This window comes from Lissotriton helveticus, chromosome 1_1 (genome assembly GCF_964261635.1).
Source record: "Lissotriton helveticus chromosome 1_1, aLisHel1.1, whole genome shotgun sequence".
Classification (NCBI taxonomy): Eukaryota; Metazoa; Chordata; class Amphibia; order Caudata; family Salamandridae; genus Lissotriton; species Lissotriton helveticus.
This window is the reverse complement of record NC_136057.1, coordinates 736,653,248-736,669,015: the sequence shown is the minus strand read 5'-3', so window position 1 is coordinate 736,669,015 and position 15,768 is coordinate 736,653,248. Positions and strand designations below refer to the sequence as shown.

The 15,768-nt window shown below is 46.8% G+C and overlaps 1 protein-coding gene across 3 annotated transcripts in view; it reads right to left on the bottom strand.

Annotated features, from left to right (window-relative positions):
* The window catches only part of LOC144816539 (uncharacterized), a 1,138,385-nt gene that overhangs the window by 517,807 nt on the left and 604,810 nt on the right, over positions 1–15,768 (bottom strand). Inside the window, exon 13 of one of the 3 annotated variants that reach the window (XM_078674271.1) lies at positions 8,846–8,864. The exons of the other annotated variants lie outside the window; for them this stretch is intronic. Coding sequence (XP_078530397.1) covers positions 8,862–8,864 — 3 coding nt within the window. The 3' untranslated portion in view covers positions 8,846–8,861. Of the gene's footprint in view, positions 1–8,845; positions 8,865–15,768 lie in introns of those variants that run through there. 3 annotated transcript variants of the gene reach the window in all.

The following is a 15,768-nucleotide window of genomic DNA, read 5'->3' as shown; positions in this document are numbered from 1 at the left end:
GCACACAAAGCACTCCACAACGCCGGACCAGCCTACCTGAACAGCAGACTCAACTTCTACACCCCGACCTGCCAGCTCCGCTCCGCCAGCCTCGCCCTCGCTGATGTCCCCTGCATCCAACGGACAACCTTCGGCGGCAGATCCTTCTCTTACCTCGCCGCCAAGACTTGGAACACCCGCCCTACCCACCTACATCAGACCCAAGACCTACTCGCCTTCAGAAGACTCCTCAAGACCTGGCTCTTCGAGCAGTAGCGGCACCCCCTCCCCTCAGCGCCTTGAGACCCTCATGGGTAAGTAGCGCGCTTTACAAGTATTCTGATTGATTGATTGAATAGGTTGGGAGCCTACTACAGGGGGCAGTTACCTGTCACTTTCAACAGTCTTAGGGTCCTTAGTGTACTTTTTTCCTTTTAACATGGTCCAGTCAAGAACTGATCCTGATACTGAGGAAGCAGGATGCTGAGATATTGCATAGATGAAGTAAGTGTTCCTGGGGCCCCCTAGGTATCCATGAGTGTCAGGGCATGTGGCAGGGGTAAAAGCGAAATTAAACAACGAAGAATGGCTAAAAAACTTTGAGAACTGTGCCCTAATTGTGTTTCAAGAAACGTGTTATACTGAACCATTTTTTATAAACGGCTACCGAACCATATGCACTAATGCCACACCATCTAGAATGGGACATGCAAAAGGTGGCCTTGCAGTTGCAATTTCACGATCTTCTTCCCTCGTTTTAAAGAAATCATTTATTGCATCGCAATTTTATCAATTACTTCTTTTTAAAGACGATGGGAGAAAACAGCCCATTGTTGTAATACATTTCTATGATAATATATTTGATAACACAAGATCCAAGGTAATCAATTCTCTAGAAAAAGATCTTGATGGTTTCCTGATAGGGAAAGGGGGTGATTTTATGCTCATATGGGCCGTGATTTTAACATTGAAAAATGTGGAATTTTGGCTGGGGAACAATGTGGTCATTTAAATGATTCTCGAGATAAAATTTCAAATTTTCCCCATGATAATTATGGAGAAGCTATAAATTCCATCATCTACAAATATGATTTAGTAATCTTGGGATTAAAGGATGTAGATGAGCAATCACCTGCCCATACATATATGGGGGCAAGATCGTCCTCGACCATTGACCATTTTATTGTAACAGCACAACATAGTGATTTAGTGGGCTCCCTTATAGTTTGTGCAAGTTTATTTAGCGACCATTACCCTCTAGTACTGACTTTAAAGATAAATACATTCAGGACTAAAAGAGGGAAGGTAGCCGATGAAAATATCTTGACCAAAGGTAATAATGGGGTCTCTTTAAAATGGTCAGGAGTGAATCCCGCTTTATTTATAGAAAATCTTACAGGAAAAAGACAATATGATATTGACACCTGTCTAGATAGCTCATCAACTAACTCAGATATTATTGGTGCTTTTTCTAATATCATCACCGAAATAGCTGATGACTTAAAAATAAAACAGAAGAACAAAGTCCATAATCCAGAACCTAGATGGTTTAATCAGGAATGTTCAAGGCTAAATAGGGAATTGACATTTTTTTTTAATTAAACCTAGGAAAAATATAGAAATAGGAGATTTAAGGAGAAAGTATAACTTAGCTTTGATTGCTAGGAAAATAGAGATCAGAGAAGAGGCTTGGGATAAACTAACTCAAGCTGCTGCAACCTGAGATACTACTCTATTTTGGAAAACAATGAATTAACCATTTTTTAGAGATATTACAGCAGTAAAAATAGATTCCTAGTGCCAATGGAGGAGTGGATAACTAATTTTGGAGGTATTTTTAATCCAGGAGGGATAAATACCGCTCAAAATGGGAAAAATAATTTTATAACAGTTGAACCTGTAGGGTTATTCTCGATTACCTTAGAAGAAATTAAAGGAGCGCTTAATAAAAGTGCCAGTGGTAAAACCGCTGGCCCTGATGGGGTCCCAATTGACGTATTTAAGCACGACATTGAATTCTGGTCACCTATCCTTTTGAATTTCTTTAATGCAACCATCAATGGAAAACTGCCTACATCTTGGGTTGAAAGCATCATAGTGCCTATATTAAACAAGCATTGGAAATGCAATAGGTCTCGCATTAGGAAAGTTTGAACAATTGGTATTGTAAATGACACTTTTTTTATTTATGTGTTGGTTTTGAAAATAGCAAAAGTAATAGCTTTGTCAGTTACAATGTCAATAGTTTGAACTTTCGCAAATGTGACACCTATAGCATTTGTAATGCAATGTGTGTTGTCTTTACGTGACTTAGATGTATTGATATTGCAAATAACAATGGCTTTTAATTTTGTAAATAATTAATACTTAAATAACATTTATTGTAATTTATAATGGCAATAGCTTAAACGTTTGTAAATTAATTTTGTGAAGATTATGTTCAGTGTATTTTATTGTGACGAAAATCCAAGAACATTGCATTTGCACCTGGTGGTGGATGTGGTGGTGGTGGGTGTGGTGGATGTGGTGGTGGATGTGGTGGTGGATGCGGTGGTGGTGCATGTGGTGGATGTGGTGGTGGTGGATGTGGTGGTGGATGTGGCGGTGGATGTCATGGTGGATGTGGAGGTGATGGTGGATGTGGTGGATGTGGTGGTGGATGCGGTGGTGGTGGTGGATGCGGTGGATGTGGTGGTGGATGTGGTGGTGGTGCATGTGGTGGATGTGGTGGTGGATGTCATGGTGGATGTGGAGGTGATGGTGGATGTGGTGGATGCGGTGGTGGATGCGGTGGATGTGGTGGCGGTGGATGTGGTGGTGGATGCAGTGGTGGTGGTGGATGTGGTGGTGGTGGATGGGGTGGTGGATGTGGCGGTGGATGTCATGGTGGATGTGGAGGTGATGGTGGATGTGGTGGTGGATGTGGTGGTGGATGTGGTGGTGATGTTGGATGTGGTGGTGGATGTGGTGGTGGATGTGGTGGTGGATGCGGTGGTGGATGCGGTGGTGGATGCGGTGGATGTGGTTGTGGTGGATGCGGTGGTGGTGGTGGATGCGGTGGATGTGGTGGTGGATGTGGTGGTGATGGTGGATGTGGTGGTGTTCAGTGGGAATTTGCCGGACAATTTACATTAAGATGTTTTATACTTCATGGACATTTTCAGGGTTGTCTTTGCTTTGTTGTGAAAACTAAAGGGCAGACTCTAAAAGTATCCGATTGCAGGCGAGGAGCCCTTAACGCTGGGGGCCAGGAGCCCCTCCGGGTTCTCATAATAATCAGCCACGGATCAAAGCAGCGCCTGGGCGGAAAACAAAGAGAACCCCGTGGAGACCTCCAAGCGCCTTTGATTTCAAGCAATGCCTGCTGCAGGGGTGGGCCCGTTGCGAACAGCATGGCGGAATTAATTCAATTCAATGGTGTGGCCAACAGTGATGGGGAGGGGCAGGGAGGGAAGGGGGCGAAGGGGGCAAGGGTAAATATGGACATGGAGGGGGTCGGATGAGGGAAAGAAGAGAGGATATTGAAGGCAGGGACGAATTACGTGTTTAGAAGAGAGAGGAAACGAGAAGGGAGGGCTGAAGTGAGGGGGAGGAGGAAGGGGATGAAAGGATGCTGAAAGGCGGAGTAGGAGTAGAGGTTACGAAAAGAATGAAGGAAAAGAGGTCAAGCAAAGGCATGAAGCAACTGAAGGACAGAGGGAAGGCAGAGAAGGGGGGGGAGGAGAAATGCGACAAATGTTTTGGGTAAAAAAAAAAAAGAGAGACGGAGGGAAGGCAGGGGAGGGGGGAGAAGAAATGCGACAAATGTTTTTTTTGTTGTACTTTATATTTGCCTGGCTATATACATATATTCAAGCATGTACTCCATTAGGTAGGCATGGCTGTGGAGAGGTCAGTAGCACGTCAGGCATCGGCAAACCTTTTGGTCAGATTGGGAAATTAAAACAAGTTAAAACGGTGAGCCACCGTTCTGAAAGTAAATGCGCACATGGTGTACTGCAAATGAAAACAAGCAGCTCATTAGGAGTGGTGGGGGCGGGCACAGAGAGACAAGGGGGGAGTGGATGCTGGAGGGGGAGGTGTGCTGGGAGAGAGAGTGGCGCTCTTCTGCCCCTACTTTCAAAGCTGCCATGACGATGCGACACGGCGGGCAGGGGAGGGGGCGGAGCGGGTAAAACAATAAATAAACACGACGGCTGGACGAGAGAGAAGGGGTGGGGGGAGGAGAAATGCGACACTGCCTGCTGCAGGGGTGGGCCCGTTGCGAACAGCATGGCGGAATTAATTCAATTCAATGGTGTGGCCAACAGTGATGGGGAGGGGCAGGGAGGGAAGGGGGCGAAGGGGGCAAGGGTAAATATGGACATGGAGGGGGTCGGATGAGGGAAAGAAGAGAGGATATTGAAGGCAGGGACGAATGACGTGTTTAGAAGAGAGAGGAAACGAGAAGGGAGGGCTGAAGTGAGGGGGAGGAGGAAGGGGATGAAAGGATGCTGAAAGGCGGAGTAGGAGTAGAGGTTACGAAAAGAATGAAGGAAAAGAGGTCAAGCAAAGGCATGAAGCAACTGAAGGACAGAGGGAAGGCAGAGAAGGGGGGGGGAGGAGAAATGCGACAAATGTTTTGGGTAAAAAAAAAAAAAGAGAGACGGAGGGAAGGCAGGGGAGGGGGGAGAAGAAATGCGACAAATGTTTTTTTTGTTGTACTTTATATTTGCCTGGCTATATACATATATTCAAGCATGTACTCCATTAGGTAGGCATGGCTGTGGAGAGGTCAGTAGCACGTCAGGCATCGGCAAACCTTTTGGTCAGATTGGGAAATTAAAACAAGTTAAAACGGTGAGCCACCGTTATGAAAGTAAATGCGCACATGGTGTACTGCAAATGAAAACAAGCAGCTCATTAGGAGTGGTGGGGGCGGGCACAGAGAGACGTGACACGGCGGGGAGGGGGCGGAGCGGGTAAAAAAATTTGCCTGGCTATATACATATATTCAAGCATGTACTCCATTAGGTAGGCATGGCTGTGGAGAGGTCAGTAGCACGTCAGGCATCGGCAAACCTTTTGGTCAGATTGGGAAATTAAAACAAGTTAAAACGGTGAGCCACCGTTATGAAAGTAAATGCGCACATGGTGTACTGCAAATGAAAACAAGCAGCTCATTAGGAGTGGTGGGGGCGGGCACAGAGAGACAAGGGGGGAGTGGATGCTGGAGGGGGAGGTGTGCTGGGAGAGAGAGTGGCGCTCTTCTGCCCCTACTTTCAAAGCTGCCATGACGATGCGACACGGCGGGCAGGGGAGGGGGCGGAGCGGGTAAAACAATAAATAAACACAACGGCTGGACGAGAGAGAAGGGGTGGGGGAAGAGAAATGCGACACGGCGGGCAGGAGAGGAGGGAGCGGAGCTGGGGGAGGCTGTGAGATGTGCACGCGCTTTTAAGCTCTAAGCGCATGCGCATTGAGCTTAAAAGTCACGGGCACTGCAAGGAATCGCCACGATTCCTTGCAAGTTAGTTAAAGAGTGGTTAAGCCCCCATAGTCTCGCAAGCTCGATGCGCATGCGCATCGACAGGCGAGACCTAAAAAGGGGATAGAGGAAATGCCAAGTGTTATCATCCCATATCACTCCTTGACTCTACATCGAAACTAATGGGGAGAGTTTTATTAGGAAGATTAGCGACCTGGGCTTCTGAGAATAACATTCTCTCAGAGGCCCAGTATGGGTTTTGGAGAGGTATCGGGACAATAGAACAATGTGTATATTTGGATCTTTTGGTGGGAAAATACACACTAGCCGGGGGGGTGGTAGTTTAAACCTTTGTTTTGTGGATCTCACCAGTGCTTTTCACCTGGTAAATCATGAAAAATTGTGGCAAACACTGGTTGAGATAGGTGCCCCAAAGGATATTGTTGTTTATTTATCCCAGATTTACACTTTTCTGCTAACCAGAGTTCGTTTCGGTCATGCACTCCTGATTTTAGGGTAACCCGTGGGATAAGACAGGGGTGCGTTTTAGCACCACTTTTATTCTCACTATATATAAATAATGTTGACTCCTGCCTACAGAATCTTAAGGCTGATGCACCAAAAGTAGGATCCTGCTTAACACCAGTGCTTCTTTATGCAAACAATGCCGTCCTTATTTCAAGTACGGCAAACGGCTTGCAATGCCTGATTGAAAAGTTTGCTCATTTTATGACTGAAAAGGATTAAAAACTGAACCTAGCAAAAACTTTTGTCATGACTTGTGGCAATATTAGAAAAGGTACTAAAAAGCATTATGTGGATGGTACTGCAATCGAGAAAGTTTCAAGTTTTACCTATTTGGGTTTACTGTTTAACGAAAAGGGTACATGGGGCTAACACTAAACTTATCAAATTTAAAATTCTCACAATGTATAGAGGGCTTCTTAAGATTCTAAAAAAAAATCGGAAATAAACTGATAAGGGATATGCTCACTCTTTATAGAAGTAAAGCGATTTCTACTGCATGTTATGGTGCAGCATTATGGGGGATGGCTAATATTGCAATTCTCCAAACACAAGAGAATAAATTCTTAAAACGTTTGCTAGCAGTCCCAAGTTCTACATCAAAATGTTTAGTTCACAGTGAATTGTCTGTCCCGTATATTGGCGATTTTATAAAACCATAAAAGCAGCTGGGTTAACATTATGGCATGGGATTTGGACACGCGAAGAAGCAAGGTTCACTAAAAGCATAGTACTTCATTGCCTGGCTCTAGGTGATAGTAGGAAAATCTTGTGGCTTAAACATAAACAAACTCTATTAAAAAGCTGCAATCTAAACCTAGATCCAAAGGAACCTATGTCCATTCAAGAACATGTCAAGAAAGAACTGAAAACAATGTTTACTACTGCTATGGACTTAGTAAGGGAGGGTGCATATAGTACAAAACAAAGTAATATTTCTTATTACGAACGCCCATTCACTTTTTACAGTTAGAAACGTCCAGCATAGGTTCTTTCCGACTAGACTAAGACTTGGGAGCCTCCATTATCTAGTCGCGTTCCTAAAGACTCGGAGAAAGTACCATTTACTACCAAATTGTCCACATGACGGACAATTTCCCCAAACCACGCTGCATTTTTTATTATTTTGTGATTTTTATAGGGACATTTGTAAATTCACGTTGAAACCTCTTTTTAAAGTAAATACATACTATCACTATAAACAAGTTTTTAATATTATAGGTAGCTTGAAGGATGAAAAAACTATGATTGCTGCTTGCACTTTCATTCAAATGTTTATTAGGAAAAGAAAGACCTATTCTCATTTGGAGGCTTTAAACTTTGAAAACTATGAGAACTGAAAAAAGGAAAATATAATGCACATTATTGAATGCGTGTGATTTGGATAATTGAATGCACTTTAATGTACCATGTGAGATGATGTGTAAGATTTATGAATTTATAGGATTTTAATGAATTAATTGTTTTTCCTGGATCTATATATGGACTATATTTGTAAATCAATAGTGACCGTGCAAACAATATATATCTCTTTTTTAGACATGTTTTTAGCATGCTTTTATGGTCATATGAAATGTACCGAATAAAGCTTTTTTGATTTGATTTGAGTGTCAGGGCTTGCCTCTGGCCTCAAGTTTCTATCTTGAATGGTACAGGTGGTGGTGGTGGTGGGGGTCCAGAGACCAGCAGGACAGACCTGTGTCTGTCTTCTTTCCAGTCCAGTAGTGAGCTGGGGACTTGTGTGTTTCTCACATGGCCCACTGTTGTTGTCCCCTATATTAGCCTAATTATGCCCATTGTAGGTCGCTTTGGATTTGCACACGTTACTGAATAATCATGCTTGCCTTTGTGCCACATTTTCTTTTCACATGAAACCAGCAAGTTTTTGTATTTTATCTTTTCCTTGGGTTTAGTCTGAACAGCCTAGGCAAGGTCAAACAATATTGCCCCTTGTATATTCTCTCTGGTCAGACACTAGCGCCTAGACATAATAAAGGAATGCAGCTGCTGTTTTTGAATACACATCTCCTGTCATATAACGAAGGACAGGGGATTCTGGAAAAACACACATAGAGCGAAGGTCCTGAGACGAGAGTGCTGCGTCAGCTGAGATATAGAACATCCACCTATGTATGCTAAGGCACTGGGTCCGCGATAAACCCAGAGATCTATACTAAAATGGCAGTGCGTTTCATGGTATATGGGTTATTAAAAAACAAACTACAGCGTTCAAGAGGGTCTAAGAAAGCCAAAGGCTGAGTGCGCGGTCGGCAAGCATTAGTTGAACAACAAACCAGAAGATGACCCTAGAAAAAGGTACATAGTGACACCTCGTTCGATGGTCAAAAAGTACCCATCAGTCACCACACGAGACCGCCCTTCATCATTTGGGAAATTTTCATGAAACCATCGATGCAAGATGTGAATATAAAGGAAGAGGGAGACTAGATGGTTAATAGTCCTCTTTTCCTAAATAGCAACAGTATGGTTTAATCACTTAGTGAGACTGATAAGTGATGCAAGTGTGGTATGACTAGGGAAGTGCAGTGCAAAAACTAAAATGAAGGTGAAAATAATTAGAAAAAGGTGTCTAAAATTGAGTCAGGGAGCACATAATACATGTTTATTAGGGTGATGCTCGCTACTCCAAATTAAAAACTATTTAAATGTGTAAGGACAGTTTGAAAAATATACTGTCTGAATTAGAGTCAGGTCAACATGTTTCAGCAATTCTCGGACATAGTGATCCTTGCTTTCTTCAGGACCTATTTACACTAAATTGCTACTGCAACAAATTATAAAACAAAAGTGAATATAACTGGACAATCACTAAGAGTCACCTGCAGTCTCCAGGTAAAGCTGTCTTGTCCTCGCTCACAGCTCGTGTCATTCACTATAGGGTCAGAAGAAACAAAAAAGGCAGTAGTACAACCAACTTTATGCCTTCCGCGAATCATTAGTACTAGGCAACCATCATTCAGGCCTTAGAAATAGTCACAAACAATGACTAACATGCACCCATAAAGTGGTATAATTAATTGTTCAATATTAGGATATGAAATTCATATGCCCAATAACAATAACACATCTTACCATAGTCTGTGAGATGTGTAAGCCTCACCTCACCTGGCAGTGGCTCAGGGGCAACGTGAAGCACCGCTCTAGAAAACATGTAAAAAGAAAACATGTTCGCCTTCATGTACATATACCCTTGAAATCACAAACCCACGGTGCCCTAGTGTATCCTCGGCACAAAACGAAAGATAGTTTTATTGACCGTCCCTTCCCTGATGCTTTCATTACGATCAAGTTAGTCAATGGTATGAGAACAGTGAATCTGGGGCAACCATCGCCTAACACATAAACAGAGCTCTCATTGTGTACCAAGTTGCTCAAATCGAAGAGACTAGCATAGTTCTGTGCCTTACTAGAGATACTCGGGAGTGCACGTCTTTCCAGAAAGAATAACGGAACGGGCCTGCTGGGTTATTAACCATGCTGATGATATTATTGATATGTATTTGTTTTATAATTGTAGTGCAATTCTTGCATCTTAGATAATGATATTTTAACCCCTCCCATGCTGGTGATGGAACCGCTCCGTCACCAGCCTCGGTGGCGCTGTGCTGGTGACGGAGCGGTTCTGTCACGGCCCGCTCGGCGCGCCTGCGCGGCGCGTTCTATTGAGCGGGCGGGGCCGTGACGGAGCCACTCCGTCACAAGCACAGCGCGCCCGAGGCTCGTGGCGGAGCGGTTCCGTCACGAGCAAGGGAGCGCCGCGCGGCCCCCCTCCCCCCTAGCGCTGCGGCAGAATTGCCACCGCAGCCAAGGGGTTAAATAAACATTGTAAACTTCCTTGATGTCTCTTTCTTACCTTATTGTGGACAAGTACGAGTGAGAGAGCGAAAGGGTGTGTCCTGTTACCACAATTCCTGAGAGTGTTGTGTTCTGGGGTGCCAAATCACTTGTTTCTTTGGAAAGGCCAGGAGAGCATATCCATGAGCTTGAATGTCACTCGAAAAGCCAGTGTATGCCATCTATGCCATCTATGCTTGGTCACGGAGTAACACGCTAGTGCCAACCACTCTGCTTACACAGTCAGTTATGTCCAAGCATGACCATAAAACGTACATGGCTGTGTCAAGTTGGTGCAAAATTCTTCTGGGACTGCTGGCAAGATCTCAATCTTCCATGTTCCATAATGCATGTGAGTACCTTCCCAGCAAACATTTGGATTTGACTGACCTGAGGGGGAGGGCTGGTAGTAAGAAAGGAATTGGGGTTAACCCAGCTGGAGGAGGCATGTACTATCAGGCTCTCCGGAGTAGGGTGTTGCATCAAGAAGTCAAGGTCTCCCAAAGAAGGTCTGTATGTTCACAGGTGGGCAGGCACAGGATTTAGGACACTTGGGTGCCAGTCAGGGATTCATTGAACTGCAGTAGGGGTTCAGATGAGGGTCTGTCCTTTTGTAAAATCGTTGAAGTTTACCTCAACTGAAGGCAAGTGCAAGTCTAAGGTTACAGCAGCTCACCTAGTGACGTCAGCGAATGTGGCTGACTCTTCCATGGAAGAGCGAGGGAAGGAACCCAGACCCGGGTCTGGAAAAGGGTCCAGTCGACTGGCCTCTTGAAGGTCCAGATAAAATGGTCAACACAATGAGAGTATTAATCCCTACCATCACCATCATTACCAAAAGCTAATTGTCTTTGGACAGAGTCTAACCTGAAGAGTTGTTGTAGTAATGGAGGGTGGCTCCTAGGAAAAGATCTTAGAAGAGTCAGAATGTATGGGGCCGGGTACACTGGAAGCATGCCAGATGGCGGCTTCATCCGAGGTCAAGACTGATTCGCTTCAGAGTAGAACAGAATGATGGTATTAATGTTCTCATGTATCTTGGGGACAACATCAACGCAGCAGAAACTGGCATGGACAGTGGTACCTGACACAGAGTACAAGCTGTATCTGAGGTGGGTTCAGGAGGCACAGGGTGGACACGCTGGCGGTAATTCGACGGGAGCCTCTGTGGATCAATCAGGCTCAAAGGCACAGAGAAAGTGATTACAGAGAAAGTGATTACGGTGCTAAAGATGCAGAGTATGGCATCTTTAAACACCTCAATCTGTTGTGAAATTGCAGAAGGACCTAGGAATTCAAAGTGCATCATGATCAGTTGTGGAATCGGCTCGTCAAAGGGGAACCGGGGTGAGACCGAGAGGCTCCTTCTACATATTCAATACACCTTTCCAGTACTCAACTAAACGCAAGAAGGTGAAGACATAAATGTTCAACTAGGAGCACCTCCACAGCTATGCCCCTGGTCTAGCGCATGAATACCCTCACAGGTGATAAGCTGCACCCTACAAATCTACATAACATAACAGGCACCATGATGTCCTCAAGACTTCTAAAATGGAAAGTGGCGTAGCTGGTTTGAGGCCCACTTGGACATCTTGTAATTAATTTTTGATTTGTATATATTCAAAGACTTGGACCGTAATGATGTCGCCAGAAAAGGAATGGCATTGGTAAGGGAAATGGGCCTGTGTCATCGCCTTAGACCAGGAGCGAGCCTGAAGTGATTTCCTGTGGTGCTCAGCGAGGTACAACTTGGCTTATAGTTTCTGGAAAAACCTTAGGGCACACTCTTCACATGCATGGAGTTGTAGCCCAAACACTACACGCATACTGTTGTGTTGTGCTTTAAGCACTGTCACTAAACAAACTATGGGATTTATGTGTTAAAATTCTATGGAGCGTTGCGGGCGTGGCCGAACACTCCAACATGGCGGACACGTCGTAGAGGTGCTCCAGAGGCCCGCCAAGACACCCTGCTAATTCTCCTGCCCCATCGGCATTGTATACGCCTTGGATTCCCCTGCTTAGTCTCTGCCCGGATCAGGAGTACTGCGGTTGATATATGGCCTCATTTTCATCGGCACGGAGGTTGACTGTCGGGGCTCGTCCTGGGCCGTGGCCAGCTGCCTGGCTCGCGTCGCGCCGGATACTGCCTCCTCCGGCCCCGCGGCTTGAGGACATCTAAGGGGGGCGCTTCTGGAGGAGTCGGGCCCCGCTGCTGCACTGTCTCTGTGGCAAAAGGGAGCCACGGCAGCTGTGTCATACAATAGGACTGACACTGTGCTGGGTCGGCCGCTGGGAGCCCACGTTTGGGTGCTCCCGGCTAAGAGCCTGCCTGACCGTACAGATCGAACACCACGGGGGACAGCGGTGGTGTGAACCCGCTCCCCTTGGGCTTGAATAGCCCGCTGAGTTGGGGCTCGGCCTGCGGACGCATCTGCCGACGGGCATAGTCCCCTTGATATTGAGCCTGTGGCTGGAGGACTCACAGCGGCCAGGGCCTATGTGGTGTGGGGGCCTGTGGCGGCCGCAGATCTTCCTTCAGGTTGGTGTGTGGTCTCTGGCTGGCTCCCTACGACAATCCTGTCTTTTCCTGGGCCCCTTTATGATTCCAGCGTCCCCAGCCCTTGTTGGAGCCCCTTGGAGGCCTTCCCCAGCCAACTTACACGACCGACGCAGGGGTGGTGCGTCTCGGTCCAGGTGAGGTGATTTGGCTGTTAGATCAACTACCCGGTCTGCCTGGCTGCTTGAGGCTGGTCTCCTTGTCTCTATTTTATTCTAAAGCCTGGTGAATTTCCTCGGGCCTTGCCCCGCCCCGTAGCACTGTGGGGTGGTGGGAGCTGTGGAGTGGACTACTGGACCTACACCAGGCCATATACACGATTGCATTGCTGTTCTACTGAGACCCTGCGGAGGACCGGCCTGATCACCCCCCCATCACTACATCGGGTGGGGTACGGATGCGGATGTTGCGGAGCACTTCTATCATTGTGCTGTGTTATACACAGGCCATGAAACTTGGCAGTGGCATCCATAAGGGGGTTGGGAGTCGCTTGTGTGCGGAGGCAGCCGGGCTAGGTCCTGGTGCCGCTTGTAAGCGGGTTGGCTCCCCACCTGCCGTTTTAACGGTGTGGCCTAGTTGCATGCAATAGCGGAGCTTTCTCCACCTCCCGCCTCTGTTGCTTGGCTGCTGTGCTGCAGCGTGGATCCACCGCTAGCTAAATCCCACGGGATTCCATAGGCTGGTGCTGGACTACCTGTTGCCTTTCAACATGACTCGGGATAAGATGCCGAGTGCTAAACAAAGCACGCTTGATCGCTTTGCAGCCACTGGGGTGCAGACAGCAGATCCCGCGGCCCAGAGTTCTACAGGTCCAGATAATGCTGAACTGATGGCAGCCATCACCCAATCCCGCGATGCACTTGAGGCGAAGATTGGGGCAGTGGGATCAGATGTCATGTTGATCCGCCAGTAATCGACAGAATAACAGAGGCTGAGACCCGGATCTCTACCACAGAGGATACAGTGACCTTCCTCCAGAAGAAGGTGTCTTCCTTCAAGTTCATCCCCAAAGGGTACCCGCTTAGGGTGAAAAATGCCGAAGGAAGGGCCCGACGGAATAATCTTAGTTTTGTTGGCTTTCCGGAGGGATGTGAAGATAAGAACATAGAACGATTCCTCACCACGTGGATACAGAGCTGGGTCCCTCCATCATCCTTATCATCCTGCTTCATCATAGAACGCGCCCACCATGCCTTGATGCAGAAGCCTCCGCCGGGAGCAAGACCTCGACCAGTGATTGCCCGCTTCCTTAATTTTCATGACCGCATTGCTATCCTTGCGCGACGAGATTGGCAGGCAAACTCCATCATGACTTGCACTAAATCCTGATCTTTCCGGACTATACTCGTTTGGTGCAACAACGTCGGCAGTCGTTCACGGCTGCCAAAATTCACCTGCGGGATCTAAAACTTCCATATGCATTGCTCTTTCAGGTTCGACTGATGGTGATCTACGAGTCACGTACTCTCTTCTTTGATACTCCCGAAGAGGTTTTTGCCTGGACAGATGAACGACGGAAGCTTAAGACTCACACCCTGCCATGCTTTGATTCAGAGTCATCCCCAAGTAAGGCCGCACATTAGCATTTTCCTAAACCCAAAGGAAAAACCAACCGTAGATCACGCTCGAGGAGTCGCTCAAAATCTTAAGGTGCCTCCAGCTCCCGAGGTGATGAGGGCTTGCGTGACCCGTCGCAGGCACACTGTGGGGCCTGAGACATGTGAGACACATCTGAATGCAGACTGAACTTGCTGGTGAACTCTATTTCATTTGCTTTTATTTTTATATTTCTTATTATTTTTCCTTTGTTTATGTCATACCAGTATGGGGGTCTAAGAACATTGCTGTGGTTATTTATCATGCTGATGGTACTGAATATGGGCCTGCCTGAGGTCCTCTCCCGCCATTCTTCGTTCAGTTGCTGGTTATATAGGGAACCGTTGGTATGAGACCGTGCCCTCACCCCTTTGGGGTGGGGGTATAATGCTGACACATACTTCTATTGCTCTTGAGGTATTCGGTGGGGTAGTTGGGGGGGTGTTTCTTATTTTGGTTATTGTTGTGTGTTATTGCCATTATGTCTCTCTCTGCATACACTTCGAAATTGCCACGGGCAATCACTTTATTAGCTGTTATATTGGACGGTGCCAGTATCTATGTCAAAGGATGTAGCCGGGGTAGGGAGTTGAGAGCTCCGAATTCTTAGTTTGAATGTTAATGGCTTGCTAGATAAAATTAAGCAAGGTGCTGTTTTGCGTCAAGCCAAGCGGCACAGGGCGGGGTCCTCTTCTTACAAGAGACCCACCTGGCAGGCACCAAGACTCCATGCCTGGGACGATTTGGTTTTGCACACAACAACCATGCTGGATTCACTAGAGTTTCCTGGGGTGTGGCCATACTTATCCATCGCAGTGTCCCGTTTGTTCATGGCCGCACATGGAGCGATCCTCAGGGCAGGTTTATAGTGATCTGTGGGATGCCTTATGGGGAGCCCGTGATTTTGGGTAGTGTTTATGCCCCGCCCCCTTCTTGTGGTCCCTTATGGAGAAGCTGACCATGCTGTAGACTGACCTTCCATCAGTATTGACGGTAGTTGGAGGTGACTGGAACGATGTTATGTCCACAACACGAGACAGATTGCGCGCCACGGCCCGGGTCGTGGTGGCCCCAGATTTGAAACTACTTCCCCTGGTCCTGAGCTTGGATTGGGTGGATACATTGAGGACTCTTCACCCGGACACGCACGCTTACACTTACTTCTCTAGGGCCCATGACTCCTTTTCCCGCCTAGATTATATTTTCCTTACAGCTGCATATACCCACCGACTGTCCGAGGCCGTGCTTCTTCCCAGGGTGCTATCCGATCATTCGCCGGTCTCAATCCTCCTTTTCTCTTGACCCTAGGCGCTGCCGATTTCGATGGCATCTGTTGCCGTGGCTTCTGCGAGATGAGAAGTATAGGGCACACATCCATGCCTCGCTAACGGACTATTTATCTTATAAAATGGGTACGGTGGAATCGCCGGCCACCTTATGGGAGGCTATGAAGCCTACTCTCCATGGGGGCGGATATTGCTTTCTGCACTGCTCTTCGCAGACAGCGGCGTGTTAAGCTGCTCGAGATTGAGGCTCAGCTTCTGGATTGGAGTGTGTCAGTAGAGATATGGCGGGCCAGGCTGCGCGCAGACAACTGCAGACATTGCACCAGTTCTACGCTAGCGAACTCCTTAATGAAGCCCAACTCTATTGGCTCGCCACCCGTAGTCGTATTTATCAGTGGAGAGATAAATCTAGTGCTCTGTTGCACCGTTTGTGTCAACAGACGCTGCAACCCCAGGTATTCCCAGTTGTAGGTGGCCTGGATGGGACTGTACTTACG